This window comes from Trachemys scripta, chromosome 2 (assembly GCF_013100865.1).
Source record: "Trachemys scripta elegans isolate TJP31775 chromosome 2, CAS_Tse_1.0, whole genome shotgun sequence".
Taxonomy (NCBI): Eukaryota; Metazoa; Chordata; order Testudines; family Emydidae; genus Trachemys; species Trachemys scripta.
Window position 1 is genome coordinate 252,198,044 of NC_048299.1, and position 19,222 is coordinate 252,217,265.

Below are 19,222 nucleotides of genomic sequence, written 5' to 3' on the forward strand. Positions count from 1 at the left end.
GCCATGGGGATGGTTGGTGGTGGGTTGGACTAGCCTCCTGGATACATACCTAGGATCTCAGGTAAGATTGTACCTGGAGCAGCTAGCCCATTGTCTCACCACACCTACACTGCTGTTTTTAGCACACGTACATGTACCTGAGATGAAAATTACACTTCCAGTTGCAGTTTAGACATGCCTTTATCATCTCCAGGTACCATGTATCTTTCACTGACCATGAAGCAGTTAGTCAGAATCAGATGGTTTAGAGAAAATTACAAGATCTATCTTTCTATACTTAGGTTTCTGATTCCACCCTACTCTCCTCATTCCCACTACACCCATCTAAGTTAGCAAGCTGCACATTTAAGTTTTCTGGTCTACACTCAAGTAATTAGAAGACTGCAGTCTAATTTGGTATTTACCAAGAGACTTCCTCAGTCAGGCTTGTAGCAGGACCCCTGTCCTTGGGGGCAAATTAAGGCTTGTAGCAAGACTTCTTGATCCTTAGCAAGTGGCCTGAGAGGTCATAGTGGCCAGTAAAAAGAAGTTTTGCTTGAAGCACTGTTCCTTTGCCTTTTCGGCATAGTGTACTTCAAACAGTCACTGCCAACTATGGATGTACTTAGATATGGTCTGAACCTGACTGAGGGAATGCTGAAATAGCTCAGTACCTGGAGAGCTTCAAGACAACACAGCTGCTTCCTCCAAGTCTTCCTCCAAGGACAGTCCATGTCCCTCCCCAGTCTTAATAAAACATTCTGAACTATTCACTAGTTGCGCTTGAAAACAACTCCGATCAGTGCTGGACAATACCCAGGCATCTGGCAAGGACCTGTGACATTCTGGAAACTCTTTATAAAGTTACATTTTAGTCTGTAAACACTTCTAGCTACTTTCATGAAATGTCACTACCACTCTCCCACATGGAAGCTGTTCCTCTAAATTGTAACAAACAGTGAAAACGTATTTCCAAAGAAATGGAAAAGAAGAAATCCAGCCAGAAAATGAGGAGGGTACTACACATCATTGAAAATACTACAGAACTCATGAAGCAAAAATCCTTTCCTTTTAAAACTGTCTGACCTGGTTCTCTCCCTCTTCTGCAAATGAACACTTTATATGGAACAGATGGTTGCGTGGTGGTGCTGCAAGCCAGCATGGCAGTGCTGTGGTTTGTGTGACTTCATAAGCAGCTTACAATAAAATGCAGGAGTGTGGTTATGACGTCACTGAAATGCTACAGAATTAAATGTGACACAATTAAGTCCAACTGCTCTTTTTTTTTTTTTTTTTAATTCTTAACACAGCAAAGGCAAACATTTTAAAACAATTAAAAGTGAAAGGAAAAGACTATTTAAATTTTCTTTGCTCACAACTATTTCTAATGTGTTGATTTATTTATTTATTTATTGCAAGCCAGAATCTGCACAGTTCCTGACTGTCCCAAGAGCTGCATTTGAAGGACTGTTATCATGACTTCAGGGCAAATTAAGACTGGTGTCTTGCGTGGAATATTTAAAGCTACAACAAGAGGTCATGCTGCTAGTAAGAAATAAAGTAGGTTTAGGATTTAATCATGTAGTTATTACACTTGAGTTAAACACAAAACCCCACTGTTGCAGCAGCTACCTATTCTCCTTAAATACAGCATGAACAGAGCTAAACTGTTGTTTATTTGCATACCAATACCAAGACAGAGATCAGATTCTCGTTCAGTTAGGCATTATGCTACCAATCCCTGCATGCTGGGTATGTTATGATCATGGATGAGCTCAGGTGACTTGAAAATATGAGAATCATGCTGTCCCTCCACTCTCCCTGCCAGCTTCAGTCTTGTGATTCCACAAAGAGCAGGGATTTTGTCTTGTCAATTTCAACCCTCCCTGACTGCTCAAAGACTGTAAGCAGCAGGGATTGTGTAGGCACAGCACAATGTGCATATGTCTAGAGCCCTGCAAATCTGCAGATATCCATAGACCATGTTTGCAGACTGCGGATTGGATGTGGATACAAATTTTGTCTAGGTTTGTATCTGACATGTGACGTGGAGGCAACTTACAGAAATATTTCATCAAAGGCATTTTTAATACATACCTTTCAAGACCAGGTATTTTATACCTATTAATACAAAGGAGTGGAACTTGATATTTAGCAACAGGAATTAAAGACACAAGCATCAACATTTTTCCTTCAACAAATGATGTTATGATGACCCTGCAAGGCATGTGGTGAGCTGACAATTTGTCACAGCAGGAAAACAAAGTGATGTGACCAGGTTAAGGTCAATTGGTTTGAATGGTTACACTTAACTAAGCACACACCCAGCTGTTTCCCCTTCTTTCTATGTTAAACATTTTTTTTTCATGTAGCTGACAGGATCTCAAAGGTATGTCATGAATGAACAGAGCTGTCGTTGGTCACATGATCCTACTGTATCACAGTTTATATTCTCCAAATACATCACATTTGTTCTCTCCTAGATCACAGATTCTAAGCCACATCAGTACTATCGGAGAACGCACTGTAGTCCAAATTGTTTTAAAAGGTATAACAGTGGTGGATAAGCCTGGCCTTCCACTAAGCAACACTTATAGTATAAGATAAATTGCATTGCTTACTTGCGAGAAAAAGAGGCTCTTTTGCTCCCAGCAGCAGACATATGAACTTCAGGAGCTGAAATGCTGCCTGTGCTGCTTGAAGAGCTAAAATCAGCTTCACTCCCTGGAAAGGAAAAGGGAAGAGTAAAAACATGATGGAAATTCTAACTCAAGGACTGATATACTGTTTTTAAAAGTGACGATGAATCATAACCATCCTTCCCCTGCCCGTCCCATGTGAACTTTAAAAGTCAGCCTGTGTTTTCAAACACACCCTCTAGGAGAAATTGTGGATATATTCCAGACTTTCAACAGCTCCCTCAAAACAGACACTTCAACAACAATAGAACACAACAGAACATTACAACCTCTTTTCTGTGTAAGTAACTTTAGAAGCAGGCTATAAACATTTGTGTGGAAACACAGCTACCTGAGTGGGGCTGCTGACCATTCTTTCAACTGCACAGTCATACTACGCAAACAACTGGTGTTGGATTCTCCACACTTTAAACAGGAAAATATTATTTATCTGGGGGACAGGGGATCCACTTATCAGCTGATCTGTTTCTGATATCCACATACAGGCTTTAATCTGACACAGAGAAATAGTAAGGTACCTCTAAACAGTTTTACAGTAATCTAATAACAATGCCTGGCTCTAGGCTGCTTCTTTGGTATTAAGCCATACGATCTGATTACTAACTTTCTATGATTTACAGCTTTCATTTTCCAGACTCTGTTATTTAAAGGCACATGGCACCCATTTTCCGAGCCCAGAAGTATGACAGTTCACTAGGTAAGAAGCTCTTATCGCCTGAAAAATACTTGGCGATTTTTTTCAGGCTCGTCAGATCCAAACCCAGTGCTGCAAACAGCCATGGAGGACTCCTGTCTCATGCTGAGAAAGAGGGACGATCATTGAGTTATCTTAAGTGCCTATACACAAATGCAAGAAGCCTGGGAAACAAGCAGGGAGAACTGGAAGTCCTGGCACAGTCAGGGAACTATGATGTGATTGGAATAACAGAAACTTGGTGGGATAACTCACATGACTGGAGTACTGTCATGGATGGATATAAACTGTTCAGGAAGGACAGGCAGGGCAGAAAAGGTGGGGGAGTTGCGTTGTATGTAAGAGAGGAGTATGACTGCTCAGAGCTCCAGTATGATACTGCAGAAAAACCTGAGAGTCTCTGGATAAAGTTGAGAAGTGTGAGCAACAAGGGTGATGTCGTGGTTGGAGTCTGCTATAGACCACCAGACCAGGGGGATGAGGTGGACGAGGCTTTCTTCTGGCAACTAGCAGAAGTTGCTAGATCACAGGCCCTGGTTCTCATGGGAGACTTTAATCACCCTGATATCTGCTGGGAGAGCAATACAGCGGTGCACAGGCAATCCAGGAAATTTTTGGAAAGCGTAGGGGACAATTTCCTGGTGCAAGTGCTGGAGGAACCAACTAGGGGCAAAGCTTTTCTTGACCTGCTGCTCACAAACAGGGAAGAACTAGTAGGGGAAGCAAAAGTGGATGGGAACCTGGGAGGCAGTGACCATGAGATGGTCGAGTTCAGGATCCTGACACAAGGAAGAAAGGAGAGCAGCAGAATACGGACCCTGGACTTCAGAAAAGCAGACTTTGACTCCCTCAGGGAACAGATGGGCAGGATCCCCTGGGAGAATAACATGAAGGGCAAAGGGGTCCAGGAGAGCTGGCTGTATTTTAAAGAATCCTTATTGAGGTTGCAGGAACAAACCATCCCGATGTGTAGAAAGAATAGTAAATATGGCAGGCGACCAGCTTGGCTAAACAGTGAAATCCTTGCTGATCTTAAATGCAAAAAAGAGGCTTATAAGAAGTGGAAGATTGGACAAATGACCAGGGAGGAGTATAAAAATATTGCTCAGGCGTGCAGGAGTGAAATCAGGAAGGCCAAATCACACTTGGAGTTGCAGTTAGCAAGAGATGTTAAGAGTAACAAGAAAGGTTTCTTCAGGTATGTTAGCAACAAGAAGAAAATCAAGGAAAGTGTGGGCCCCTTACTGAATGAGGGAGGCAACCTAGTGACCGACGATGTGGAAAAAGCTAATGTACTCAATGATTTTTTTGCCTCTGTCTTCACGCACAAGGTCAGCTCCCAGATTGCTGCACTGGGCAGTACAGCATGGGGAGAAGGTGACCAGCCCTCTGTGGAGAAAGAAGTGGTTCGGGACTATTTAGAAAAACTGGACGTGCACAAGTCCATGGGGCCGGATGCGCTGCATCCGAGGGTGCTAAAGGAGTTGGCGGGTGAGATTGCAGAGCCATTAGCCATTATTTTTGAAAACTCATGGCGATCGGGGGAGGTCCCAGATGACTGGAAAAAGGCTAATGTAGTGCCCATCTTTAAAAAAGGGAAGAAGGAGGATCCGGGGAACTACAGGCCAGTCAGCCTCACCTCAGTCCCTGGAAAAATTATGGAGCAGGTCCTCAAGGAATCAATTATGAAACATTTAGAGGAGAGGAAAGTGATCAGGAACAGTCAGCATGGATTCACGAAGGGGAAGTCGTGCCTGACTAACCTAATTGCCTTCTATGATGAGATAACTGGCTCTGTGGATGAGGGGAAAGCAGTGGATGTGTTATTTCTTGACTTTAGCAAAGCTTTTGATACGGTCTCCCACAGTATTCTTGCCACCAAGTTAAAGAAGTATGGGCTGGATGAATGGACTGTAAGGTGGATAGAAAGCTGGCTAGATCGTCGGGCTCAACGGGTAGTGATCAATGGCTCCATGTCTAGTTGGCAGCCGGTTTCAAGTGGAGTGCCCCAAGGGTCGGTCCTGGGGCCGGTTTTGTTTAATATCTTTATTAATGATCTGGAGGATGGTGTGGACTGCACTCTCAGCAAGTTTGCAGATGACACTAAACTAGGAGGCGTGGTAGATACACTAGAGGGTAGGGATCGGATACAGAGGGACCTAGACAAATTAGAGGATTGGGCAGAAAAAAACCTGATGAGGTTCAACAAGGACAAGTGCAGAGTCCTGCACTTAGGACGGAAGAATCCCATGCACTGCTACAGACTAGGGACCGAATGGCTAGGTAGCAGTTCTGCTGAAAAGGACCTAGGGGTCACAGTGGACGAGAAGCTGGATATGAGTCAACAGTGTGCTCTTGTTGCCAAGAAGGCTAACGGCATTTTGGGCTGTATAAGTAGGGGCATTGCCAGCAGATCGAGGAACGTGATCGTTCCCCTTTATTCGACATTGGTGAGGCCTCATCTGGAATACTGTGTCCAGTTTTGGGCCCCACACTACAAGAAGGATGTGGAAAAATTGGAAAGAGTCCAGCGGAGGGCAACAAAAATGATTAGGGGTCTGGAGCACATGACTTATGAGGAGAGGCTGAGAGAACTGGGATTGTTTAGTCTCCAGAAGAGAAGAATGAGGGGGGATTTGATAGCAGCCTTCAACTACCTGAAGGGGGGTTCCAAAGAGGATGGAGCTCGGCTGTTCTCAGTGGTGGCAGATGACAGAACAAGGAGCAATGGTCTCAAGTTGCAGTGGGGGAGGTCCAGGTTGGATATCAGGAAAAACTATTTCACTAGGAGGGTGGTGAAACACTGGAATGCGTTACCTAGGGAGGTGGTGGAGTCTCCTTCCTTGGAGGTTTTTAAGGCCCGGCTTGACAAAGCCCTGGCTGGGATGATTTAGCTGGGAATTGGTCCTGCTTTGAGCAGGGGGTTGGACTAGATGACCTCTTGAGGTCCCTTCCAACTCTGATATTCTATGATTCTATGATTCTATGAAAAAAAGATGCCAATGTGCGAGCTCCATGGGAGAGGATGGAAATAAGCTTCCAACTTGCTTTAATAATAGCTTATCAGCCAGAAGAAAAATTACTATGTACATCATGTCTTTCATCGCTGGATCCCAAAGCACTTTGCAACCATTAATTAATCCCTGCAAAAACTCATCAATTATATCCAAGTTACAAATGGGTAAATGGAAGCAGGAAGAGGTGAGTCATCCAAGGTCATGTAGCAAGTCAGTGGAGGAACTGGAAGTGTGCATGTTGAACCTTCCCATGCCAGCTTGGCAGCTACACCGGGGAGGGGAATTCAGCTCTTGAGGGGAGGAGAAAGGATGGATAAAGTAGTGGTGCACTGCCCTCCTCCACAGGAGTTCTCTACAGGAAGACAGCTTTAAATTGTGGCTTAGGCTCAAAGGAAACCTGATGGTTGAGGCTTCTCTGGGGGATATGCTGAATCAATTATCCCCTCGCCACATCCCCTCTCCAGCCAGCACCATCCACTTCTCTAGCTATGGTGGCTGATTGAAAACCTCCCAGCAAGTGAGGGCTGGGGGCACAGTGTGGCTAGGCTGTTTCCACTTCCAGAGCCCAGCACTGTGACTAATGCTAGTGTTTCCTGAGGTTGAACCCTGCCCTTTATTTTTGAATCTTGGAGTTCTCAGGCTCATTAAGTCTTTCATAAAGCAAGTGGGCAGCTCAGAACATCTTCCACTGCTCCCAAGTGCTCGACACTGGAAAATTACATTGTGTCAGCACACGTTAGCTGACACGATATTAAACAGGCTGCTGCACTTGACATGGACCGGTCTGTTTAACATCGTGTCAGCTGGTTGGGGCTGTAGCAGACTTAGGTTCCCAATGGCTGCAGTTCGCCGCTCCAGACCAATGGGGGCAGTGGGACGCGGCGGCCAGTATGTCCTTCAGCCTGCGCCGCTTCCTGCGGCTCCCATTGGCCTGGAGCGGTGAACCGCGGCCACTGGAAGCTGCGATCGCCCGAACCTGCAGACGCAGCAGGTAAATAAACCGGCCCAACCCACCAGGGGCTTTCCCTGAACAAGCGGCGGCCCTAGTTTGAGAACCACTGGTGTAGAGGACATGGCGGGCCACAGCAGGACATTGTTGGCTGCTGCAGCTATGTAGCAATAGGGCAGTCTGGGGAGACAGCTGTTGCTTGGACTTAGACAAGCCCCCTGGGTGCCTCTCTAGCGTCTGGAGCAGCACAGGAAGGGAAGGCGCAATGGTGGCTTAAAGCTACCCTCACATTCCTGGGCTGCAAGTTCTGGGCTCTGCCTCGAATACGCACAGCACAGACCCTCACACCTCTGTCTGATAAGTCTATGAACTCATTTTGTTGACCTCAAAACACAAATTTACAGCCCAATTCTTAAAAAGTGATTCTAGAAAAATGGCATCACGAGGCTCCAGTTCTATTGCCGCTAACTGGTTCCATATCAAATACACTCAGTTTACATGTAAAAGATGTTTTTTCTAACTGCCATCTCTGCAAACACAACCAGTAATACAGATTCCACAAGCCAAATTAGAGCCTCAACAACTTGCTCAGCTTAACCACACAGAAAAAAAATGGAAAGGTGGAGGATTGTGGAGAGGAAAAACAACACTGCTTTCTTGTACTAAAGTGTTTACAGACTGAATCCACCTACATATGCCACTGAGTCCATCCTTGGGGATGCAAAGTAACTAAAAATGGAATATAATGCTTAAAGCAACAATAGTGTTTTCCCTATAAACAAAACATTCCTGTATTCCATTCCTGTATAATATATAGAATCATTTTGTTTTAAATATTTAGGAGATAACATCTATGTATATAAATTACAAATATAAGTTTACAAACAAGACTAGGGCAGGTAAACACATTATGAATATTCCATACCTATACTATGCTCCGGCCCCAAACAGGAAGTCGGTGGCTTTCTAAAGTGAAGTAAAGTATTGGCTTTTATGCAGACAGATACAGCCTTAGACGAGGGAAGTCTATGATTAAGTAGACCACATCATAATCAGATCTTGTTATTGAGAGTATTCCAAGGAAGCAAAGCTTAATAATACCCTCCTTCTGAACCGATTCACTTGGAGTAAAGTACTGTGAAGGGCTGCCAAACCAGGCATCGCAGATAAGGCTAAGCAGATACTGAAAATGTAACCATCTCCAATTCTGGGATCTCGAAAAGAGAACTGTACTAAACTTGGGGCTGGGGCTGTTTCCACTGATCAAGAGTTCTATGGCCTCAATTCTGCAGACACTTATATCCATGCTTAACTTTGAGCATGTGTATTTACAGGATCTTTCACAGCTTCTTTTATATTAAAGGTATCAAACTTGCTGGTGTTTCTAAGCATGACAGACTCAACATTCAGGCTAGAACTCTCTGTAACCCAAGCTCACTCATGCCATTGAGACTTTTAAAAAAATATTTTCTCCACTTGTCATGCATCTTTGCCTAAAGCAATAAGGCCACTATGTGTTCAAGCACAGCCATTAATATGCACTTACCCCGGTAAGTATTCCAGCTGACAGAAATGATAACAGAACAAAAGGTGAAGTGACTTGCCAAAGGCTCAAAGCAACTCAATGGTAGAGCTAGGATTAGTACTCAGGCTCTCCTAATTCCCAAGCCTGTGCCCATTTGCCAGGCTACACTGCTTTGGGAGTATTTATAAGAGTCTATAAAAGATACACTTTTGGCTCACAGATCTGAACAGCAAAATGGCCTCAAAAGCCACACTAAATGTGGAAGCAGTTTAAATCTCTCAAGTATTATATGTTCTTCTGTCCTCATAGCATTAGACCTACCCTGAGATTTCTTTATTTTAGATGACAGTCACCTCTTTTTTTACTGTAAAACAAGTCAAATGCTGCATACATCATGCCTCACACATTTCTCATTTGAAATTCATTCAAAAACATATTTTTCCCCATGCCCTAGCCACTGGTGAATCTGATCACCTGCTTACATACTGGTTGTCAATGGACAGCATAGCATGCTCTTATACAACACTTGTGCCACATATATCCCACAGGATGCTGGAAAGTCCATTGCTATGGTTTCCAACTGTCTAGCAAAGGGCTCCCAAGTAGCAGCATGTGGAGCAGTGCACAGCCCCAGTGCACAGGGAATCACAGTGCTTTACAACAGATGGTGCTCTGCAGTAGTATGGTATAATTGTGGCCAACAAATTACTAAGAAGTTTTCCAAAATTTGTTTTTAATACACCAAACAGTGATAGTTTTATGTCTTGACTGACTCTATAAGAAGTAATGTCTAGAAGGCTGGAAGTCAAATTTGTGTTCTAATCTGGGCTCTACCAGTGACTGGCTGGGTGGCTGTGGACAAGTTACTTAGGCCTGATTTTCCAAAATGCCTCATCACAATTACAGCACAAATTGTGTCACCAATTGTACCTCCTGGTCAATATTGCCTCTAACTGGCAATTGTATACGTTTACCCAACCTGTGCATTCAACTATAGTAATTACACATGCAGTTATGTGCACAGGCAGTTTAGAAAAGTCACAGCTTTAACTTCTGCATCTCAGTTTCCCAAGATGTAAAACTAAGATAATGCCACCAACCTAATACAGTGCTTTGAACATATAACGCATATAGCACTTACTGCTCATTACACCTATATTAGGTTCTCCTATAGTGTCCACCATCATACTATCTAAGCACTGGAATATATAAAACACAGAACAATGTATGTAATATGAATAAATGCACATTATGTATAGGTAGAAGTAATTTACATATAACATATATACAGAAATTATAAATATGGTATACAGAGTAGAGTAACCTACTCTATTGTGCCTAGGTATTATCCATCATCCAGGTACTGTATACTGTCTGTACTCCTGATCTTAGGTACATTAGTGGTCTTAAAGATGTAGCTGGAGCTTGAACAATTAATTTTTTTTTTTTTGTGTAAATCCAGATTGATGCTTGATGCTTCCTGTTTGTTGTTTTATGGTTCATTTTCCTGTTTAAATGATTAATATTAAACACAGAAGGAATAGTTCAAACAAGATTTGCAGCAGGAACTGTGACACCTGATCTATGGGATCGGGTTCTTCAAGGCCAGTATCGCAAGTGTGGAGCTATTACAATTTAACCACCTTTCGTATGTTATTCTTATCACTCCTTCAAGCTGAGATGTAGCTGGGAATATGTATAATCCACACAACTCATTCATATTATGGCTCCATAATACTGAATGCATCACAAACCTTGATGCTGGGTTTTTCTTACAATCATAAAATATAACAGTGCAATAGATAAAACAATACTGACAAAAAAGGCAGGTTGACTTTAAGATGCAAAGCCCTTAATTCTTTGATCTTAGCTGCCTTAATAAAGCATTCAGCTCTAGTATCAATAAAAGGGCCCCAAAACGAAATGCAGTAAATAATTAATAATTAAATGAAACAGTCTCTCTGCAGATAGCTTTATTTAAAGTCCCCAAGGGAGGAGATAGGGCCTGATTGTATAAAAAGGTCCAGTGAAACCATTAGAAGCAGCTAAAGTAGGGAAGAGAGTGTAATTACAGTGGATGCTGCTGGAGGGATTTGGATGTAAAGTTTCAGTAGAATTTATCTTGAAACCTTTTATCGCATAGCTAAATCTGTAATTCTGAGAGCTAATTTTTCACAACAAAGAGTATGTTACTGGTAAATATAAACACAGCACCTCTTCTACCTAATCTAGCACTGGGCTGCTCTGAGTGTCTCTGCAAACACAGGGTTGTGCAAAAATCCATTCACTCAATCCAGAAAGGAACACTGTATCATTAAGATGTAGGGGTGATGGAACATGGGCTAGGAAGAGGTGAGGCCTCTCTCCAAAGCCTCAGGTATCTTTTAGGTAACCCCCTGAAAAATTATTGGCCAGGCAATGAGAGAATGTACTTTCTTGCCAGTGTATACAGTTATCACTAATCTGGACAATTAACAACTCTGTTTGCATATCTCAGATTGAATACAGAGCACCACCTGTGTTTGCTGTAAAACTACTATGTGCTATTAATCAATCATATTCCTTCCTGCAACCAGTAGTCACTAGAAACCTAATTGCTGGTATCTTCTGAGTGTGTGAATTATACTGTACAGTCAGAACTAGGATTTGAGCTTCTGTTTTTCTTAACTGTTGTTTTAATTCATGGATTGCAGAGCGTCCACAAGCAGATGTTAAACCAGGCAAACATTATTTCAAATGGATGATTTTTAATTCTATTTAGTATATACTGAAAGGGTCCCTCACCTGGAATTCTACATGCCCTAAATATTTTTTCTACTCGTATATAACGTTTGAACTGTGCTGACAATAGTTCAGCAAGAGGCCCCATGAAATTTCCCTCCTTAGCCTGGGATAAAACTTTTGTCCCAAGGGAGCATTTGCTCCCCAGGCAGAAATAATTTCGGGAATCTTCTTGTTTACACAAACAAAACTACTCTCATAGACGCAGAGAACGAGGGATGCAGCCTCAGTTGGCCAACAAACATTTTAAGTGCTCTTCACAAGAAATGTTCAGACTCGGCATCTGAAAAAATATGCTGAGAATATTGCTAATAATACAGCATGGGGCTCAACTTGTACTTGGATATTTTGGAAAATACTGTACACTTAGTGCAATTCGCTCTGGCAGGGATGATTTCACAGCACACAGAAAGGGAGCTCCATCTGAGACTGGGAAGTCATTGCAACCCTCCATTCAGTTTGCTCACTGAATTTTAACAAGGGTCTTCTGGAGGCCCCTCCTGCACAACTTTGAGCCTGGCTCTGATAACTAAAGGGAAGAGAAGCTGATGTTGGGTTAATGTCATTTAGGTGTTCAGGAACAAATGTACAGTACACACACAATACTTACAAACACATGCAAACCTTTTTATGTTGAAAGCTTTTAAACAAATCACCTCTAATATGAATCAGATGTTTTTAATTACAATATACATAAAAAATTAACTCAGTTTGATGTGTTTTCCTCTAGCAAACAGAAAAACATTGGAATGAGAAATCTATATGGGAAGCAACTAAACTAAATAAATCTACAGTTCCAAGGACAAAGAGCAAGATGTTTTTCATAATCTCATCTAATATTTACTGACTCTGAACACACATAATGAAAGCATTAAAAAAAAAGCCAATTTTGTTATTCAAATGTCACTTATTGAAACAACAAAGCTGTCAATAAGTTGACAATCTTATTTTCAGTCTAATGAAGTCAAGGCAGTTTCTAGATAAAAAGCAATACATCATGGGTTACTACTGCTATCACATTTTAATTGTTTCTCAATAGAGTATCATTAACAAATAATAATGACAAAGACACCAAGACTGTGCGTTTCAGCATATTCATACTTGAGGGTTTACAGTCAGGACCTTTTTTGGGGGGGGTCGGTTTCACTAGGCACTGTCAGAAAGCTCAATTCCTAGATTTAGAGAGTTAATATCTTATTGACTGAATTCTAAAACTGAGGAAGATAAGAACTACATTGAAATGTCCCACGCCTATAAACAAACAGTCTTAGATCTTCATAACAAGTGAAACAAATACTTCTAGGTTTGGGTTGTTTTTTTTTAAATAAAATCTAATCAAAATTCTTACAAAACTACTAATACAGTAAGATGCACTAAAAAATGCCGAAATGTAGCCTTAACTATTTTGTTATGCTATATCCTAGGAGACACAGATAATAGTTACAAAACACCTGTGAAAAGTTAGACCTGAAACATAATGGACTCTATTCTCCTGTATCTGTGTTTGCAAGATTTACAGTAGCATTAAAATAATTTTCCTTATAATTTTTGCATATATTACTTATTTGCTTGATAAAAATATGAATGTTTTCCAATCTCTTTTTTTTTACTGATTACGTAAAAATGAAAAGTAAATGGTGTGGATTCTTAATTTAGTAATTTCCACTCTCTTTTTAATCTTTTCTCAATAGGCTGAGACTATGGCTCTCTCCTAAAGTTTTTCCAATTTTAACTTTTGAACAGGGGCAGTGGTATTGAGGACATTTCTTAATAACTTTAATCAGGGCCGGCCTTAGCAAGAGCGAGGCCCGATTCTTGGGGGCGGGGCTTGCCAGCGGCAAGCCCCACCCCCAGGAATCGGGTCCCGCTTGGGCTGGGGTCGTGGGGTTTGGGTCCAGGCTGGAGCCGCTGGGGCCGGGCCAGGCCGGAGTCGCTCGGCCCGGGGCCGAACCGGCATGCCGGGGCCCGAGCCAGAGCCGCCGGGGCCCGAGGGACTCGGGCCAGGGCCGCTCAGGCCAGCGCCCCAGGGCCCGAGCCAGGCCGGGGGTGCTTGGCCGGGGCCGGAGCCGTGGGGCCCGAGCCGGGCCGAGGATGCTCAGCCGGCACTGCTCGGCTAGGGCCGGGGCCGGCGCCCCGGGGCCTGAGCCAGAGCCGCCGGGGCCGGGGCCAGGGCCAGACTGGGCCGCGCCGCGCCTCCCAGGAGCCCTCCTCGCGCCCCCCCCCCTTACCTGTTGCTGCCGCCGCTTGCCCCTTTTCAGACTTCCCGCGAACATCTGATTCGCGGGAAGCAGGGGAGGGGGAGGAACAGGGGGCGGAGCATTCAGGGAAGGGGAAGAGGGGAAAGTGAGTTGGGGGCGGAGTGGACAGCTGCGGGGCCCTCTTAGGCGCGGGGCCCAATTCAGCCGAATCGGCTGAATCGGCTTAAAGCCGGCCCTGAGTTTAATTTGAAGATCTCAAAGTGCTTTAAAACCCTTCACTAATTCACATAACAACACTGTGAGGTGGATATTCTACTCATTTTGCAGATGGTAAACTGAGCAAGAGAGTAAGGCTTCACAAAGGTACTTAGGTGCCTAAGTCCCAGTTTTAGGTTCTACTCCAATCTACAAAACTCCCACTTAGCTGCCACCTAACCCAATAGATGCCTAAACTCACTCAGTGCCTACGTGTCTGCAGTAGATGTTCCCTAGGCACCTCCGTTTCTGCCTCTGGGCATGAGCACTGCTGGCCCACTCAAGATGCTCAGACATCCATCTCCCACCTAAGCCCCAAAGCAATCCATGAACAGAGGGAAGATAGGCATTTGTCCACATAACTCATGAGGGAGGCCCAGTCTGGTAGGCCACCTACTAGATCGGGTCTCAATTCAAAAACTGGCCAGAATAGAAGGACGAGGTGGTGGTGCCAGTGACGCCCACTTTATAACTTTTAGCCCAGTGGTTAGAGCACTCACCTGGTATGTGGAGACCCAGGTTCAATTCCTCCTTCTGCCTGAGGGGGAGCATGGATTTAAACAGGGGTCTCCCACCTCTCAAGTGAGTGCTTGAACCACTGAGCTATGCAATATTCAGATGTGGGGCTCCCTCAGTCTTCCCTGTTGAAGCTGTTCTATTGTGTATAAATACTTAAAGAGGAACTGGGTCAGAAATCGAGTGAGCATGACTCACTAAACTGGTGATTAGGGCACCTCCATGGGAGGTGAGATACCCAGGATCAGGTCTCTGTGTTCCAATTACTGTAATTATTTATCCAAAGTGGAACAACTTCAACAGGAGACATTGCAGGACCCTCACACCAGAATATCCCATAGCTCAGTGGATTGAGCACTCACCAGACAGGTAGGAGTCCCCTGTTCAAATCATTTTCCCCCCTCAAGCAGAGGGGGAAATTGAACCTGTGTCTCCCACATCCCAGGTGAGTGCTCTAACCACTGGGCAACAAGTTATAAAATGGGCACTAGCATCCACCTCCTACTCCATTCTTACAAGGCACCTAACTCCTCACAAGAAATTACTTCAGTGTCTAAGCCCTCTGACTCCAGGAGAGGGGTTCCCAGTAGCCCAGACTTAGATATCTCGTTCTATGAGGGGGCAGGGCTTAAGACATATCCCTCTCGTCATAATCTCCTATTGGCTAGTTAGATGGCTCCCTGCCTTGAGTGCTGGCCCTGTCAACACTGGTTCTACACTTGCGAGGTAACTCCCTTCTCTTCATGTGTCATTATATAATGCCTGCATCTGTAATTTTCACTCCATGCATCTGAAGAAGTGAGGTTTTTTACCCACGAAAGCTTATGCCCAAATAAACTTGTTAGTCTTTAAGGTGCCACCAGACTCCTTGTTGTTTTTATAAACAGAGGGTATTTAATTATTAACAGTGCAGCATTAAACCAGGGTTAGGTATTGAGAGAGAAAGCATGAAGGATCCGTACTGGGCCAACACTGTCTAGTCATTCCAATAAATTATTAATAAACAGATTATTAATAAACAAATAATTAATAAACAGAAACTGTAAATTGATGAAGTTTGCAGATGCTACCAAATTTGGGGGCAGTTTGTCAACACAACTGGGACCAAAGAAGATTGCAAAACAATCTTGGGAATTTAGATATTAGGTAGAAATTATCCAGATGGGATTTAATTTAGATTTGAAAGAGTGAGAAAGAAATCATAGCTGGAAGAACAACGCTGGACAACACTGACTGGAAAGTAACATGGAGCAGGATTTGGGATGGGAGCAGGGAATACAGAGGAAGCACATTGATCAACTAATGGTATAATGCTTGTTCCAAGAGTTTTCATAGAATCATAGGGTACGTCTACACTTACTTCCTGGTTTGGCAGCAGGCAATCGATCTTCTGGGATCGATTTATCGTATCTTGTCTAGACGCGATAAATCGATCCCGGATCGATCCCGGAAGTGCTCGCTGTCGACGCCGGTACTCCAGCTCGGCGAGAGGAGTACGCGGCATCGAGGGGGGAGCCTGCCTGCCGCGTCTGGACCCGCAGTAAGTTTGGACTAAGGTACTTCGAATTCAGCTACGTTATTAATGTAGCTGAATTTGCGTACCTTAGTCCGAAGTGGGGGGTTAGTGTGGACCAGGCCATAGAATATCAGGGTTGGAAGGGACTTCAAGCGGTCATCTAGTCCAACCCCCTGCTCAAAGCAGGCCCAATCCCCAACTAAATCATCCCAGCCAGGACTTTGTCAAGCCTGACCTTAAAAACCTCTAAGGAAGGAAATTCCACCACCTCCCTAGGTAACCCATTCCAGTGCTTCACCACCCTCCTAGTGAAAAAGTTTTTCCTAATATCCAACCTAAACCTCCCCCACTGCAACTTGAGACCATTACTCCTTGTTCTGTCATCTGCTACCACTGAGAACAGTCTAGATCCATCCTCTTTGGAACCCCCTTTCAGGTAGTTGAAAGCAGCTATCAAATCCCCCCTCATTCTTCTCTTCTGCAGACTAAATAATCCCAGTTTCCTCAGACTTTCCTCATAAGTCATGTGCTCCAGCCCCCTAATCATTTTTGTTGCCCTCCGCTGGACTCTTTCCAATTTTTCCACATCCTCCTTATAGTGTAGGGCCCAAAACTGGATACCGTACTCCAGATGAGGCCTCACCAATGTCGAATAGAGGGGAATGATCACGTCCCTTGATCTGCTGGTAATGCTCCTATTTATATAGCCAAAATGCCGTTAGCTTCTTGGCAACAAAGGCACACTGTTGACTCCTATCCAGCTTCTCATCCACTGTAACCCCTACAGAACTGCTGCCTAGCCATTCGGTCCCTAGTCTGTAGCAGTGCATGGGATTCTTCCGTCCTAAATGTAGGACTCTGCACTTGTCCTTGTTGAACCTCATCAGATTTCTTTTGGCCCAATCCTCTAATTTGTCTAAGTACCTAGGTCCCTCTGTATCCTATCCCTACCCCCCAGCATATCTACTACTCCTCCCAGTTTAGTGTCATCTTCAAACTTGCTGAGGGTGCAATCCACGCCATCTTCGAGATCATTATTGAAGATATTGAACAAAACCAGCCCCAGGACCGACCCTTGGGGCACTCCGCTTGATACCAGCTGCCAACTAGACATGGAGCCATTGATCACTACCTATTGAGCCCAATGATCTAGCCAATTTTCTATCCACCTTTTGATGGCATGAGTTAGGAAAATCAGTGTTCTAATCCTGACCTTGACAACAATTTAACCTTTTTACCACAAGTTTCCCCAAATACATATACTCAAAAAGGTACTCTGAGAATTAGTGTTCAAAATGTTACATATATATAGGGCCTACTGCATGTAAGAAAAATAAGGAAGTCATTAATCAATTCTTGATTAAGCATCACTCGGAATACAATACAAACTCAGCATCCTTGTTGAAAAGGCATCAATAAACTGGAAGAAAACCAAAAGACAACAATAATAATAACATGATTAGACAGCATGGTTTATGAAGAAAGATTAAAGGAATTTAATTTGTAAATTCTAAGCTAAAAAGAAAACGGCAACAGAGGACATGATAGCAGAAAAGTAACAAAAAATTAATGAAAAATTCAGATTGTTATGAGTGGTACTGCATGAGCAATAACTTAAAATGAAAGCTGAGTTCAGTGGGAATAAAATGGGAAAATCTTGCTGGACCAGGCCCAGAATTCTTTTAATGGAATTAGGGATTCAGCAAGCTATTTCAAACATTTGTCGAACAGACGGAGACTGTAGTTTAAAAGCACAGCACAATTACAAAAATAAATTCTCCTGAAGGAGGATTCATTATGACCTCTTTCATATGCACAGTATTTCTCTTATGAAGGCAAAATAGACTGAAGACAGCAGAAAACAGCCAGGAAAAGTAGATGGCAAAAGCGTCAGTTAAGTAAATATACAAACTGCAAAGCACATTCTAGGTCGACCTTTAACATATTTTAAAATAAATGCAGGCTGTGTGCAGTGCGTATGGCACCAGTTTCATTTTTTTTGGCTTAGATGTCATATTGGATTGGTGTAGAAAAAAGAGCCCTTACTGTTCATTAAAGTAGTATTTTTGCCCAAGGAAATACAGCTTTTCCCATCCTCCACCTGCCCCAATTTTTTTCCAAAACTTGAATCATACAACGATTATCTTAAAAATACCAAGAAGCATATATTGTATCTACTGTATATTGAACCACAGCTGAAATCTTTTTTTGGAAGTGGAGGGAGCCTAAAACCTATGATTTGGCCATCATTGTCTCAATGGCAGCTTAATAACATTAACAGTTCCATTCTGATCCAGGACAGTTTTATTCTTCTTGTTTAATGCTCTTGTGTAACATAATATTCACTGGTTGGTTGGAACTAGTGAAAACCTTATATGCAGAATTAAACTTTTACTTATCCAGGCCATATCTAGTAAAATAGACTTCTGCAGACTTTTGTGCAGAAATACAAAACATTTTAAGCTTAAAGTGCACTATGCTGTTACTTCATATTGCATGTTTGAAAAAAATATTTCGTGAACAAAGATGAAGCTAGCTATCCTATAATTGCTGCTGCAAGCTGCCTAGTGTTGATATAGAAAATGTGATCAAAGTTTAAGTATATAAGACCAGAAGTAAAAGAATACTTTAATCTTTGACTTCCAATAGGACTTAATTGCTTAGGTGCTTTGGACATTTTTATCCAAAGTGTTTTCAAAAGTGGGATTTATTTAGTAAAGCAAAAAAATAGCAGTGACCTCTAGTTTTGCAAAGAAAACAGTTTTGGGTAAAATTCTGCTGCTGGATGCACAAGGTGGCTCTTAACTCTTATATAGTGAAAAACATTCAATATTGCTTTAAATAGTCAACTATGGAGAAAACGTGTCAGGCTGCTGGCTAATATTGTGTGTTAAAGTATTTTGTAATCTTTTTCTTTTTGGTAAATAAATGTTTAAAGTAAGAGACTGCAGTATAAAAATGGCCGTGTCAGAAAAAAAGTGTCTAAGTGACATACAAGCCTAAATGCCATTCACTTTCAATGGGAGCTAGGCTCCTAAATCACTTAGGCGCCTGTGAATATTTTACCCTAATTTCCCACAGCCCAGATTTTCC

General features: G+C 42.8%; 1 protein-coding gene across 2 annotated transcripts in view; it reads right to left on the reverse strand.

Moving 5' to 3' along the window:
* Positions 1–19,222, reverse strand: part of SYBU (syntabulin) — a 70,611-nt gene that overhangs the window by 5,438 nt on the left and 45,951 nt on the right. For both annotated transcript variants that reach the window (XM_034763496.1, XM_034763495.1), the window contains exon 4: positions 2,601–2,703. In XM_034763496.1, coding sequence (XP_034619387.1) covers positions 2,601–2,703 — 103 coding nt within the window. The remainder of the gene's footprint in view (positions 1–2,600; positions 2,704–19,222) is intronic.